This window comes from Littorina saxatilis, linkage group LG13 (genome assembly GCF_037325665.1).
Source record: "Littorina saxatilis isolate snail1 linkage group LG13, US_GU_Lsax_2.0, whole genome shotgun sequence".
NCBI lineage: Eukaryota > Metazoa > Mollusca > Gastropoda > Littorinimorpha > Littorinidae > Littorina > Littorina saxatilis.
In genome coordinates, this window is record NC_090257.1 from 44,654,423 (window position 1) to 44,668,782 (window position 14,360).

Below are 14,360 nucleotides of genomic sequence, written 5' to 3' on the forward strand. Positions count from 1 at the left end.
CGTTGTGCGAAAAAAAAGTCTGATTGTGTTATGATGAGAGAAAAAAAAAAAGAACAAAAGAAAGACAGAAGGAGAAGGTATTTCTCACTGTATAACGTTATTAACCGCGATGACAATGATGTAGGTTTGAGTGTGATACTGCTGTGACTCACACTTTGACGTACTCTCATTGTATGACGTCATTAATTGTGATGACAATCATGTAGATGTGCTGTGTGATACTGCTGAGACGTACATTGTAACGTACGTACCCCTCACTGTATGACGTAACTAACCGTGATGACAATAATGTAGGTGTGCTGGGTGATTCTGCTGTGACGTACGCTGTGACGTATCCCTCACTGGATGACGGGTCCGGCGGACAGGTTGACATCTTTGTGACGTCAGCGTATGACGCCGTTGTGGAGGTAAGTGTCACGAAGTGGTTTGCATGTGAATTTATTATGCGTGTTCTGCCCTTTTGCACTGTCTCTACCCTTCCACACCAAACACTTCAAAAACAGAACTTGGGAGGATGCAGGCTCATTATTTCCTCAACCAAAACAACATACTTCTTCACTTTAAATACATCAATACGAACAACTTTTCAACACACAGTTCGCACAATCTTCCAGCTTTCACTCAAGGCATGTAAATACATATTATAACAATACTTTCTCAAATATAGATTAACGCACACAAGAAGGTACCAACAGACACTCACGAGTTCGTATCACGGCTCACTGCATGTCGCCAGTTCACTTACTTGTCTCGCTGAATCGTAGGATAATGAATTCAGATGCCATCACACAGAGATGCTAACCCACACCTTTCGCTGAAGATGCCGACACACACCTTTCACTGAAGATGCCAACACACAGAGATGCTTACACACACCTTTCGCTGAAGATGCCGACACACACCTTTCACTGAAGATGCCAACACACCCCTTCCAGGTTTCTCCGAGAAACCCTTCCGCCCGTAGCGGAAACAACCGTCGTCAGCTACGACCGGTCTCGATGAAGACTCCACTCGTCTAGTCATCTGCGCAGAGGTGGTCCCTTGCTTCCACCGTCGTCTAGCGCTTCTCTCGTGTAAGGTCCCTCCCTTATACGCCATGGAAATCCCTCATGGAAACTCCTAAAGAATTTAACCAAGTCTTAATACAACATTCTCTAAAACCATCTCTTCTTCCAAACGTTCATGTACCACTCATACATTCTCGTTCATTCCACGTTCACATTCCGTACAGATTCAATATCCAAACTAACACTTAATCAATGAATAACACCCCCCATACAAAGCATGACCGTCTTAAACATAACATAAATGCGTGGCAATTATGTTCAAGAAATTCCCCATGAAAAACCGTGAAACAATTACATCCAGAATTCTCTCAACGCTTCACACTAAGATTGGGTGCACTTTATACACACTAACCTTTACGCTCCAGCTATGTATTCCAACGTCAATAATATACAACATAGTAAATCATTTACCTTAAGAGACCCGTCTCTTGAAAGAGTACTTGTTCCCAGAACAAGTCTGACACACGCTGAACAACCTTCCCGGTTGGAAATCTCACACGCTGTGACGTTATTTACCCCAGACCAGCTACATGTCTCAAACACAACTCACATTAAGCTAAGCCAGTTTTACGTGCAACACCCGAAACACGTGAATAACGCCAGTCCGGTCAGCTACCCTCGCCTGTACAACATTTAGGGAGGTTAAAAACACGACGTGGCTTCACCTCACAAATATGCTACTCACATCTTTGTGACAGTAAGCTTGAGTGCTTGTGGCCAGCCTCACTCCTCTCAACATAATTGAATCAGCGAATGTGTTAATGATGAATGTGAGCAGACTCTCTTTTGACTTTTCCTCATCAAACTTCAAGAAACGACGGGGAGTCCTCCGAATGGCACCTTGTACCTCACGGTGACAAGCTCTCACTAACATGCTGTGTACCTCACGGTGACAAGCTCTCACTAACATGCTGTGTACCTCACGGTGACAAGCTCTCACTAACATGCTGTGTACCTGACGGTGACAAGCTCTCACTAACATGCTGTGTACCTGACGGTGACAAGCTCTCACTAACATGCTGTGTACCTGACGGTGACAAGCTCTCACTAACATGCTGTGTACCTGACGGTGACAAGCTCTCACTAACATGCTGTGTACCTGACGGTGACAAGCTCTCACTAACATGCTGTGTACCTGACGGTGACAAGCTCTCACTAACATGCTGTGTACCTCACGGTGACAAGCTCTCACTAACATGCTGTGTACCTGACGGTGACAAGCTCTCACTAACATGCTGTGTACCTCACGGTGACAAGCTCTCACTAACATGCTGTGTACCTGACGGTGACAAGCTCTCACTAACATGCTGTGTACCTGACGGTGACAAGCTCTCACTAACATGCTGTGTACCTGACGGTGACAAGCTCTCACTAACATGCTGTGTACCTGACGGTGACAAGCTCTCACTAACATGCTGTGTACCTGACGGTGACAAGCTCTCACTAACATGCTGTGTACCTGACGGTGACAAGCTCTCACTAACATGCTGTGTACCTCACGGTGACAAGCTCTCACTAACATGCTGTGTACCTCACGGTGACAAGCTCTCACTAACATGCTGTGTACCTGACGGTGACAAGCTCTCACTAACATGCTGTGTACCTCACGGTGACAAGCTCTCACTAACATGCTGTGTACCTGACGGTGACAAGCTCTCACTAACATGCTGTGTACCTGACGGTGACAAGCTCTCACTAACATGCTGTGTACCTGACGGTGACAAGCTCTCACTAACATGCTGTGTACCTGACGGTGACAAGCTCTCACTAACATGCTGTGTACCTGACGGTGACAAGCTCTCACTAACATGCTGTGTACCTGACGGTGACAAGCTCTCACTAACATGCTGTGTACCTGACGGTGACAAGCTCTCACTAACATGCTGTGTACCTGACGGTGACAAGCTCTCACTAACATGCTGTGTACCTGACGGTGACAAGCTCTCACTAACATGCTGTGTACCTGACGGTGACAAGCTCTCACTAACATGCTGTGTACCTCACGGTGACAAGCTCTCACTAACATGCTGTGTACCTCACGGTGACAAGCTCTCACTAACATGCTGTGTACCTGACGGTGACAAGCTCTCACTAACATGCTGTGTTCTTGTGTTGTTGTTGGTTTTATTTGTCTTTGTTTTGTGTTACTGAAACTGCTGCTGCAAGGGTTTAGATGAACGAGAAAGATGTTAAGGTCTGGACTTTGTCACAGTGGGGTGTTGTTGTTGAAACTGCTGCTGCAAGGGTTTAGATGAACGAGAAAGATGTTAAGGTCTGGACTTTGTCACAGTGGGGTGTTGTTGTTGAAACTGCTGCTGCAAGGGTTTAGATGAACGAGAAAGATGTTAAGGTCTGGACTTTGTCACAGTGGGGTGTTGTTGTTGAAACTGCTGCTGCAAGGGTTTAGATAAACGAGAAATATGTTGAGGTCTGGACTTTGTCACAGTGGGGACAACGACACGTATTTTATTTCGCGATGAAAACTTCTGATACAGCGGGCAACAATTTTAATTGTTAATTGCCTTATAACCTTGCAACATTTTTTTTATTGTTTAAAGTTAAGTCAGCTCAGAATGTTGATAAGTCCATGGCGAGAAGTGTTGTTTGTTTCTTGATGTCACTTTGTAATGACATGGTGTCAAGCAGTTAACCACCAGGTAAACAGGTAACCAACCACCAGGTAAACACACACGGGTACCACCATTGACTTCTTTAGGTTGACGGTAACAGTGGGGCCGTGACGTCATATGGCCTGCATACGGTTACGGCGTTAGTACAAAGCTGCAGTGACGTCATCAATGTCACTGCTGATGATGTGTTCGTGAGCGTGACCACAAAGGGACACAACTCCGGTTTGAACATGGACGGATTCCGTCCCTTGCCGCTCAGCAGCCTGGGAAATGAGTACACGGTGTCTGCATGGAGCCCTTCGTCGGGCGGAGTCTCTTTCCTGGGTAACAACTGTTCATATTGCTCATTTCTTGGGTAACAACTGTTCATATTGCTCATTTCCTGGGTAACAACTGTTCATATTGCTCATTTCCTGGGTAACAACTGTTCATATTGCTCATATGCTGGGTAATAACTGTTCATATTGCTCATTTCCTGGGTAACAACTGTTCATATTGCTCATTTCCTGGGTAACAACTGTTCATATTGCTCATTTCCTGGGTAACAACTGTTCATATTGCTCATTTCTTGGGTAACAACTGTTCATATTGCTCATTTCCTGGGTAAGAACTGTTTATATATTGCTCATTTCCTGGGTAACAACTGTTCATATTGCTCATTTCCTGTGAGATTGTTCATATTGCTCATTTCCTGGGTAACAACTGTTCATATTGCTCATTTCTTGGGTAACAACTGTTCATATTGCTCATTTCTTGGGTAACAACTGTTCATATTGCTCATATGCTGGGTAATAACTGTTCATATTGCTCATTTCCTGTGTAACAACTGTTCATATTGCTCATTTCTTGGGTAACAACAGTTCATATTGCTCATTTCCTGGGTAACAACTGTTCATATTGCTCATTTCCTGGGTAACAACTGTTTATATATTGCTCATTTCTTGGGTAACAACTGTTCATATTGCTCATTTCTTGGGTAACAACTGTTCATATTGCTCATTTCCTGGGTAACAACTGTTTATATATTGCTCATTTCTTGGGTAACAACTGTACATATTGCTCATTTCCTGGGTAACAACTATTCATATTGCTCATTTCTTGGGTAATAACTGTTCATATTGCTCATTTCCTGGGTAATAACTGTTCATATTGCTCATTTCCTGGGTAACAACTGTTTATATATTGCTCATTTCTTGGGTAACAACTGTACATATTGCTCATTTCCTGGGTAACAACTGTTCATATTGCTCATTTCTTGGGTAATAACTGTTCATATTGCTCATTTCCTGGGTAACAACTGTTCATATTGCTCATTTCCTGGGTAACAACTGTTCATATTGCTCATTTCCTGGGTAACAACTGTTCATATTGCTCATTTGCTGGGTAACTTGAACTGTTCATATTGCTCATTTGCTGGGTAACAACTGTTCATATTGCTCATTTCCTTGGTTGGAGCTTTTTATACTACAGCTTGGCAAGGTAACACATTCGTAGTATTAGTCCTTTGCAAGGTAACACATTCGTAGTATTAGTCCTTTGCAAGCTAGGTAACACATTCGTAGTATTAGTCCTTTGCAAGCTAGGTAACACATTCGTAGTATTAGTCCTTTGCAAGCTAGGTAACACATTCGTAGTATTAGTCCTTTGCAAGCTAGGTAACACATTCGTAGTATTAGTCCTTTGCAAGCTAGGTAACACATTCGTAGTATTAGTCCTTTGCAAGGTAACACATTCGTAGTATTAGTCCTTTGCAAGCTAGGTAACACATTCGTAGTATTAGTCCTTTGCAAGGTAACACATTCGTAGTATTAGTCCTTTGCAAGCTAGGTACGTAACACATTCGTAGTATTAGTCCTTTGCAAGGTAACACATTCGTAGTATTAGTCCTTTGCAAGGTAACACATTCGTAGTATTAGTCCTTTGCAAGGTAACACATTCGTAGTATTAGTCCTTTGCAAGCTAGGTAACACATTCGTAGTATTAGTCCTTTGCAAGCTAGGTAACACATTCGTAGTATTAGTCCTTTGCAAGCTAGGTAACACATTCGTAGTATTAGTCCTTTGCAAGCTAGGTAACACATTCGTAGTATTAGTCCTTTGCAAGCTAGGTAACACATTCGTAGTATTAGTCCTTTGCAAGGTAACACATTCGTAGTGATTAGTCCTTTGCAAGCTAGGTAACACATTCGTAGTATTAGTCCTTTGCAAGCTAGGTAACACATTCGTAGTATTAGTCCTTTCCTTGTTTTCTGTCTGCTTTAAAGGAGGGCGGACATCCCGGTTTGGTCTTCCATGAAAGATTGATTTCATTCTTGTTCAAACAAAAAAGATAGAATAGCAAGCAGGGCGGACATCCCGGTTTGGTCTTCCATGAAAGATTGATTTCATTCTTGTTCAAACAAAAAAGATAAAATAGCAAGCAGGGCGGTGTGTGTTGCAGTGTTGAAAGCGACGGACACCGGGGCTAACATCACGCTGGACATTCCCCAAACCTTTCCACACCAGGTCACGTGGATGGGCGTCACCTATGGCAACGGGACACAGTTTGTCATCAGCGTGAGTGTTGTACACTTCGAGTTTACCTTTTAGCACCTCGATCTTTACGTGCAGTTTTGATGGTAAACACTCGTTCTTCATTCCTCGCGTCCCTGTATCTAATCTCTGTCTATTTCTACTTGTTGTAGCTTTATATCAATAGTGACCCAGTATCTGACCTCTGTCTATTTCTACTTGTTGTAGCTTTATATCAATAGTGACCCTGTATCTAATCTCTGTCTATTTCTACTTGTTGTAGCTTTATATCAATAGTGACCTTGTATCTGACCTCTGTCTATTTCTACTTGTTGTAGCTTTATATCAATAGTGACCCTGTATCTAATCTCTGTCTATTTCTACTTGTTGTAGCTTTATATCAATAGTGACCCTGTATCTAATCTCTGTCTATTTCTACTTGTTGTAGCTTTATATCAATAGTGACCTTGTATCTGACCTCTGTCTATTTCTACTTGTTGTAGCTTTATATCAATAGTGACCTTGTATCTGACCTCTGACCTCTGTCTTATTCTACAACTCGCAGCTTCAAGGCAACGAAGCCGTCCAGTTGAACTTCACCAATGTTGACCCCACCGGCCTTCACCTTTTGACCTCTGACGGTGCCGTGTTCGGCGTTCTGAGTGGTGCCATCGAGACAGCTGTCAATGGTTCGTTGCCTGGCAACCTGTATGACGTCATTCCTCCTCACCAGCTGATCGGGAATTTCTATGTGGGAGTGCCCCTTCCTGGAAAGGACGAACTGATCTGGCGTCTAGTGTGTAAGTTGTGATTATAATTCCAACTATAATGATCAATGTATAAATGTTATTTGTCTTTTTAACCACAATATGCCATTTGACACAGATCTCGACAGTCATGATTCACCTCCACCGTTTGGGCGGACTGTGAGAACAATGTCTGTCTCGACCTGTGTCAAATGTATTATGGTGGTCAAGCATAAAACTGAGTTATAAGGTAAGGAACCCAAGCATGAAATAGCGTACGTTGTTCTGCAGAACATTGTGTCATATAAAGCAGTCAAAACACTCGGATCAATTCAGTTCTACTTATCCCCCTGTAAACAGTTTATCATCTGATAAGGAAACTCCTTGAGTTCCTCTCTAAATGTGCTTGTTTGTGTGTGTGTGTGTGTGTGTGTGTGTGTGTGTGTGTGTGTGTGTGTGTGTGTGTGTGTGTGTGTGTGTACGTGTGTGTGTGTGTGTACGTGTGTGTGTGTGTGTTTGTGTCTGTCTGTGTGTGTGTGTGTGGCTGTGTGTGTGTATGTGTGTGTGTGTGTGTGTATGTGTGTGTGTGTGTGTGTGTGTGTGTGTGTGTGCAGCCACAGGGGTCTCTAACACGGTGATGTTCGTGCTGGGTCAAGGCGGGCCGGGGGATCTGTGGGTCACACTCAGCCAAGGAGAGCACGCTGATTACGTCACCAACGCCTCCAACGCAGTCCTCATCTACAGTCCCAAGCCTGCAGTCGTCTCCCTTGTCACACCCTCAGGTTAAGATTTGTTCCCGTGTAGCGCCGTCAGGTTAAGATTGTCTCCCTTGTCACGCCCTCAGGTTAAGATTGTCTCCCTTGTCACGCTCTCAGGTAAAACTTATCTCCCTTGTCACGCCCTCAGGTTCAGATTTTCTCCCTTGTCACGCCCTCAGGTTCAGATTGTCTCCCTTGTCACGCCCTCAGGTAAAGATTGTCTCCCTTGCCACGCCCTCAGGTTCAGATTGTCTCCCTTGTCACGCCCTCAGGTTATGATTGTCTCCCTTGTCACGCCCTTAGGTAAAGATTGTTTTCCTTGTCACGCCCTCAGGTAACGATTGTCTGCCTTGTGACGTCCTTAGATAACGATTGTCTCCCTTGTCACGCCCTCAGGTTCAGATTGTCTACCTTGTCACGCCCTCAGGTTCAGATTGTCTCCCTTGTCACGCCCTTAGGTAAAGATTGTTTTCCTTGTCACGCCCTCAGGTAACGATTGTCTGCCTAGTAGCACCCTCAGGTAAGGATTGTCTGCCTTGTGACGTCCTTAGATAACGATTGTCTCCTTTGTCACGCCCTCAGGTTAAGATTGTCTCCCTTGTCACGCCCTCAGGTAAAGATTGTCTCCCTTGTAACATCCTCAGGTAACGATTGTCTCCCTTGTCACGCCCTCAGGTAAAGATTGTCTCCCTTGTAGCACCCTCAGGTAAAGATTGTCTCCCTTGTGACGTCCTTAGGTAACGATTTTCTCCCTTGTCACGCTCTCAGGTTAAGATTGTCTCCCTTGTGACATCCTCAGGTAAAGGTCGTCTGTCTACATGTTGTCAGAGATTCTTGGTATGTCTAGCAGGCGACACCCACCCGCCCACAATGGCTGTCCTGTGTCCGATGGCCCTGTGGAACACCTACTACCTTATCAATCATCTCCACTCTTCCGGCAGCAGGCAGGAATACGTCACAATCACCGTAGCAACAGCATCATCCACCGGAGTTCGGATGACGTCAGCAGGGGGCGTGACCTCCCTGGTGACAGGATGGACGACGTTTGATTCCAGCATTTTCTCCATGGATCACGTGACGGTGCGGGTGACTGGTGTGACGTCATTGTGGCACGCGAGCGGGAAGCGGTTTCAGGTGCTGCAGTCGGCCTTCGCCAAGGACTGGGGCTACACCTTCTCTGCCGGCTGTGACCTTGGCTTTGGCTCACCGACCACCACCACCGCCGCCACCACCCTCTCTTCCTCCCCCTCTGTCAGCACCAGCCCTCCCACATCTACCTCCACCACTGCGCCTTCCTCCTCCTCCCCCTCCTCCACCGCCACAAGCACAACGCCCCAGTCTACACACACAACGACACCAACGTCCACTGTCACTATGACGTCTTCCACAACGACGAAGATTTCACCACCGACGTCATCTGCCTCCAGTGTGACAGTCAGCAACGTGAGCTCAGTGACGGCCCCCCATCATCCCTCCAACAGCCCCTCCCTGTCCTGGCTGCCCGCGTGGCTGGACGAGGAGAGCGAGTGGGTCGTGGCTGGCGCCGCTGCTGGTGGTGTTGTCGTGGTTGCCGTGGTAACGCTGGCTGTCTTGGTGACCATCAGGAAACACCAACGGACCGTGGCCGCCTCCGCACTGACCGCTCGCAGCTCGGGGACCGTCACCATGGTGACAAGGAAACACGTCACTGCGTCAGCCGCCCATTCCGTCCCCGTCACGACCGTAAAGCAGACGTCACTGGGCGGGGAGGGGGCGAAGTGGGGTGTTGTCTCAGCCTCAAACACACTGCGTTTACAGTTCAAACCCCGGTTGGTTAGGCGCTTTTCTCGTGGCTACATGGCTCATGGGGTGAACATGACCCCTGTCGAAACTGTCTGATTGTCGTTCAGTATATTATGGATATTGGTTGTCAGTGATGTCACGTGTCTCCAGTATATTATGGATATTGGTTGTTAGTGATGTCATGTGTCACCAGTATATTATGGATATTGGTTTTTAGTGATGTCACACGTCTTCAGTATATTATGGATATTGGTTTTTAGTGATGTCACGTGTCTTCAGTATATTATGGATATTATAAGATGTTTGATGGGTTGTTGACAGACCAGCTTTTTTGTCGGTCCGAGGGGGAGCATGCCTTCGGCCTTGGTCAATAAATATGAAACAAAAGTCGATATGCCCCCCGAGGACCGACAAAAAAGCTTGTCTGGCAACAAACCATCAAACATCGTTTTTGTCATCATTTTGGTGGTTCAACATTAAGTGAAAAATCAACACAGGGAGCCATGGTTTGAAACGCGAGTTCTGTTATTATAATGCATGTTCGGGGCCCCAGCACGTTGTTCAAAGCTGGCGTGCGAAAGCAACTTACTGTGTGTGATTTGAGTTTATAATGTTAGACAAGTATGTCAGGTTTGAGGATGCGAAGTTCTGTAGGTTCCGACTACAGAGTGGTGTGTGAAACCAACAGTAAGCGCCTTTGAAACGATAGTGCCCACATGTTGCATTCGAGCGATGGGATTGTCGTATTTCAAACGAGGTGATTTGCTTGCACAGTCAGCGTTGACCATCTCACAACAGATCTATCTGTTATGTGGATTATCGTGCGACGTTCGAGTCGGGGGCAAGGAATCGCAGGAAGCAAAGATGAGTCTTTTTCCATTGTCACCTTTCTTTCCGGTTGTTGGTGCATATAATATTGTGCGGACAAAATGATGCGACGGCGAGTGTTTTTTGCCTCCAAGATTTTGTGGTGTGGGTATTGTTTTGCTCGTTTCATACCCACACCAAAACCTGAAACACACCCCACCCCACCCTCCCCCTCCCTCACAATCAGTCCATGAACACAAACACTGACACACACAAATTAATGATCAAGTTACCCCCCCCCCCCCCAACCCTTCACTTGCACACCTGCAACGCAGACGATCATGTTATTGATTAAATATTCATATAGGTCAGTGTTGGGTTTTTTGTTCTTGTTTGTGTTATTGCAGAATCGGTTTTCTCTTATTGCTACACGTGTCTCTTCATTACATTTCACCATCGCCCTACCACCCTGCCCCTCTCGGTATTCCACGACTCGGTTTTCAGTGGTAAATATTAGTAATCGAATATTGAAGCTACGTTGAGTCAAAGGTCACAGAAGATTTGCATCGTGCAGCACTGCACGAATTGGGTCAAAGGACACAAACGATTTGCGTCGTGCCGCGAAGGAAAGATAATCGCGATCTTGTTTCTCATTGCCTCTCTGTTTTTCATTAGACTTGTCATTCTGCTTGCTTGGCTTTGTCAGATGTCTTCATTTCTTGTTGCAATGTTCTTTGCTTTTTTTATTATTATTTTTTTATTTGCGCTTAGTTTATCGATACAACGTCTTGTGCACGGGTCAAAATGTGTGTGTCAGGGGTCAATTGGTTTGACTTAAACTTGACGTTCTCTCCAAACAGAGATACACGCACTCCATGACTTTGTGAGAAGATAAAACATATATAATCGATAGGTTTCATTTGTTTGCGATAAAGCATAAATGAGGGCCCCAAAGGGGGGGTATCATCACGATCACGGGAAGGGAAATGTTCGCTTTCACGATCACAGTTACCTTGATTTTTGTTTTCACGATCACGAACACCAGTGGCAAATCACGGTCACGGTAAAAGTTGCATGTACAGAAAGCACGTGTCAAAGTAAACACAACCACACAGTAATTCGCTCCTCTGGATCTATTGTTTATTCAACACAAAGTGACAACTGTTGCACTTTTTTATAATTATTTTTTGAATTCTCTTTCATACACACATAGAAATACATATCATGATTTGTAATCAGTAACAAGAATGTTGTTTTCATTGGGTTTTTTCTCTCTCTCTCTCTCTCTCTCTCTCTCTCTCTCTCTCTCTCTCTCTCTCTCTCTCTCTCTCTCTCTCTCTCGTTCTCTCTCTCTCTCTCTCTCTCTCTCTCTCTCTCTCGCGCTCTCTCTCTCTCTCTCTCTACACTCATACACATTCAACCCCCACACCCTCACTCACACACATGAATATATACTTGCACAATTTCACATTTCCAGAGCTAAATCTTGTAAACCCATTTTTTCAAAAACTATTGGGTGGATTGAAATTAAAGTACATGTATGTGTGATGGGTTTTTTATTTTCAACTTTGCCGTACAATTTGAGGTACACCATCGCCTGGTTCCATGGCCTTGAATAAAAAAACAGGAATGCTACAGGCCAAAAACGGTTTTACCTGAAAGAAGCGCGCAGTACCAGTAGCGAAGCCACAAGCCTGAGCCTGCGAAGCAGGCGAGCCAACTAGGGGGGTCCGGGGGCATGCCCCCCCGGAAATTTTTTCAAAAAACGGTTAAAATTTGTGCAATCTGGTGCATTCTGGGCATCATTTTAGGGGTTGTAATAGTGTTGTGATCTTGTTAAAAATCCCATTTTAGCCTCCCCCCACCACCATTCAACACACCTCCAAACTGGTGAAAACAACACTACTGTGCGCTGGCTTCATTGAGACCGGCGCCCGGTCGCGTTGCGCGATATTCACACGGATCGTTTTTGCGGAAATTTTTCAACTTCACCGGAAAAAATTTGACTTTACCGGATTTTGAAAACGGCTTTATCGGATTTCCGGCAATTACCGGAAAAGTAGCATGCCTGACAAAATCCCCAACGAACATGACTTTGATCGTCTTTGACATGAGGATCAAGTGACCCAAACTGGCGCGTCTCCCCGCCATTGTTTCTGAATTTAACCCATTGTTGATATTAAAGTTTACAGGCGCTAAAATAAATCCAAGCTTAATGCAAAGAAGCGACAATTAGAATCTATGCCAAGCGTGTCCACGTTGCTGGGATGAAAAACACATTTCTAGTTTCGGTTTTGGCTAAACGCGATCTCGAGCCAGTCGAGGTCACACTGAGCGAGTGACAGCCGGACGTGGCAATGTCGACAATGTCAATGATCTCACTCAAACTCAAAGATCTTGAACAAATTTCAAGATCTTTGCCTACAATCAGAACAGTCATAGAGCAACATAGATCAACATACCTTGGTATTTCGTCTTCAGAAAGACCGACCCGTAGCCTGACCTTTCCACCAAGGAAGGCATTCTCGCCGCCTGCTTTGGTCTGGCTTGAATCCACAAAATATAACAGAAGTTCGATGACAGTACCGCTGCACGCCATTTTTGATCTTCGAATTCGAATTTCACTCAAAACTTTTGCACGAAGCCCTTCCATTGGATGAAGTTTGGTAGACTTTTGCAATTTGCCTTCTGATTGGATCTCTTTTTGTCAGTGTGTAATTGGTTCTTTTAAAGGGAAGCAATCGCTCTCAAAATCATATTTCTGAATGTGTTGTTGCTTCCCTTTCAATCGGGGTTGGCTCCTTTCCGAATAGACTAGAGGATCATAGAGTGTAATACAGCTGTGAAAAAATGTACGTTGAAAATAAAATGCTTTGCAATAATGCCCATCACGATCACGAAAACAAATGACGATCACGATCACGAGACTTGATTTTTTTGTCATCACGGATCACGGGCAAAGTCCCATCACGATCACAGAAATGGAAATTTCGGCAATCACGGTCACAGAAAGGTCAAAAAACGCCAATCACGATCACGGTTTTAAACCCTTTGGGGCCCTCATAAATGTATGACCTTTGATGAGGTAGTTTTGTTTTTTGTTTACATTTGCCGGTTTGCCAGTTCGTATTTGGAACTTGGCGAAGCAGTGTCGTCTGTTTAGGTCTGGGGAAACGCCAATGAAAAGAGCCGAAGAATCCTCGAGCGTTTCTATTGGGTTTGCTTTTGATTATCCATGTAATAGGGCTTCCTGCAACTATGGTAACCGGGGATTTATTCCCCGGGTGCTTGTGAATGAAAACTCGTGAAAATGATGACAATGGTTTTTAGTGATGTCACGTGTCTTCAGTATATCATGGATATTGGTTTTTGGCTCACGTAAGTGTAGCCTATGCGATGATAAATTGTGTCTGTCTGTCTGTGCGTGCGTGCGTGCGTGCGTGCGTGTGTGTGTGTGTGTGTGTGTGTGTGTGTGTGTGTGTGTGTGTGTGTGTGTGATAGAAACTTTAACATTTCCGAGTCTATGGATAAAGCTCGCATAAGAAGATTACGTCTCGGTCAAAAGTGTTTGACGTGTGTGATAGAAACTATTTGAAGACGTCACATTACTGACGTAAGAGGGTTAGACGTCACGCAAAGGAATTACTGAAAGTCTCGGTCATTGTTATTGTGAGCGGGCCGAGACTAGTTGGCAGATCCAGGGTCTCGCTTTCTTGCACAGTTTCACCTATGCTTACTGTGTGTGTGTGTGTGTGTGTGTGTGTGTGTGTATGTGTGACGGAGTGATTGAGTTTGTGTTACTGTTTGTCGATTTCTTACGTGAGCCTTGAAGGCTTCGCCTCTTGTTAGAGATGTCATGTGTCTCCAGTATATTATGGATATTGGTTTTTAGTGATGTCACGTGTCTTCAGTATATTATGGATATTGGTTTTTAGTGATGTCACGTGTCTTCAGTATATCATGGATATTGGTTTTTAGAGATGTCATGTGTCTCCAGTATATTATGGATATTGGTTTTTTAGTGATGTCACGTGTCTTCAGTATATTATGGATATTGGTT

General features: G+C 44.7%; 2 protein-coding genes across 2 annotated transcripts; both read left to right on the forward strand.

Annotated features, from left to right (window-relative positions):
- The first annotated feature begins 6,041 nt into the window (after positions 1–6,041).
- Positions 6,042–7,740, forward strand: LOC138945922 (uncharacterized). The gene is made up of 3 exons (XM_070317439.1): positions 6,042–6,252; positions 6,773–7,007; positions 7,568–7,740. The coding sequence occupies exons 1-3, from the start codon at positions 6,211–6,213 to the stop codon at positions 7,738–7,740; spliced, it is 450 nt and encodes a 149-aa protein (XP_070173540.1). The 5' UTR covers positions 6,042–6,210.
- Positions 7,741–8,248: 508 nt separating this feature from the next.
- LOC138945827 (uncharacterized) lies at positions 8,249–9,696 on the forward strand. Its single transcript, XM_070317339.1, has one exon. The coding sequence runs from the start codon at positions 8,582–8,584 to the stop codon at positions 9,587–9,589; it is 1,008 nt and encodes a 335-aa protein (XP_070173440.1). The 5' UTR covers positions 8,249–8,581; the 3' UTR covers positions 9,590–9,696.
- The last annotated feature ends 4,664 nt before the right edge of the window (positions 9,697–14,360 follow it).

Coding starts and splice junctions, on each gene's coding strand:
- LOC138945922 (XM_070317439.1), top strand. CDS start 6,211: ATGGGCGTCACCTATGGCAACGGGACACAGTTTGTCATCAGC. Junction 6,253..6,772: donor GGACACAGTTTGTCATCAGC/GTGAGTGTTGTA, acceptor TACAACTCGCAG/CTTCAAGGCAACGAAGCCGT. Junction 7,008..7,567: donor ACTGATCTGGCGTCTAGTGT/GTAAGTTGTGAT, acceptor GTGTGTGTGCAG/CCACAGGGGTCTCTAACACG.
- LOC138945827 (XM_070317339.1), top strand. CDS start 8,582: ATGGCTGTCCTGTGTCCGATGGCCCTGTGGAACACCTACTACCTTATC.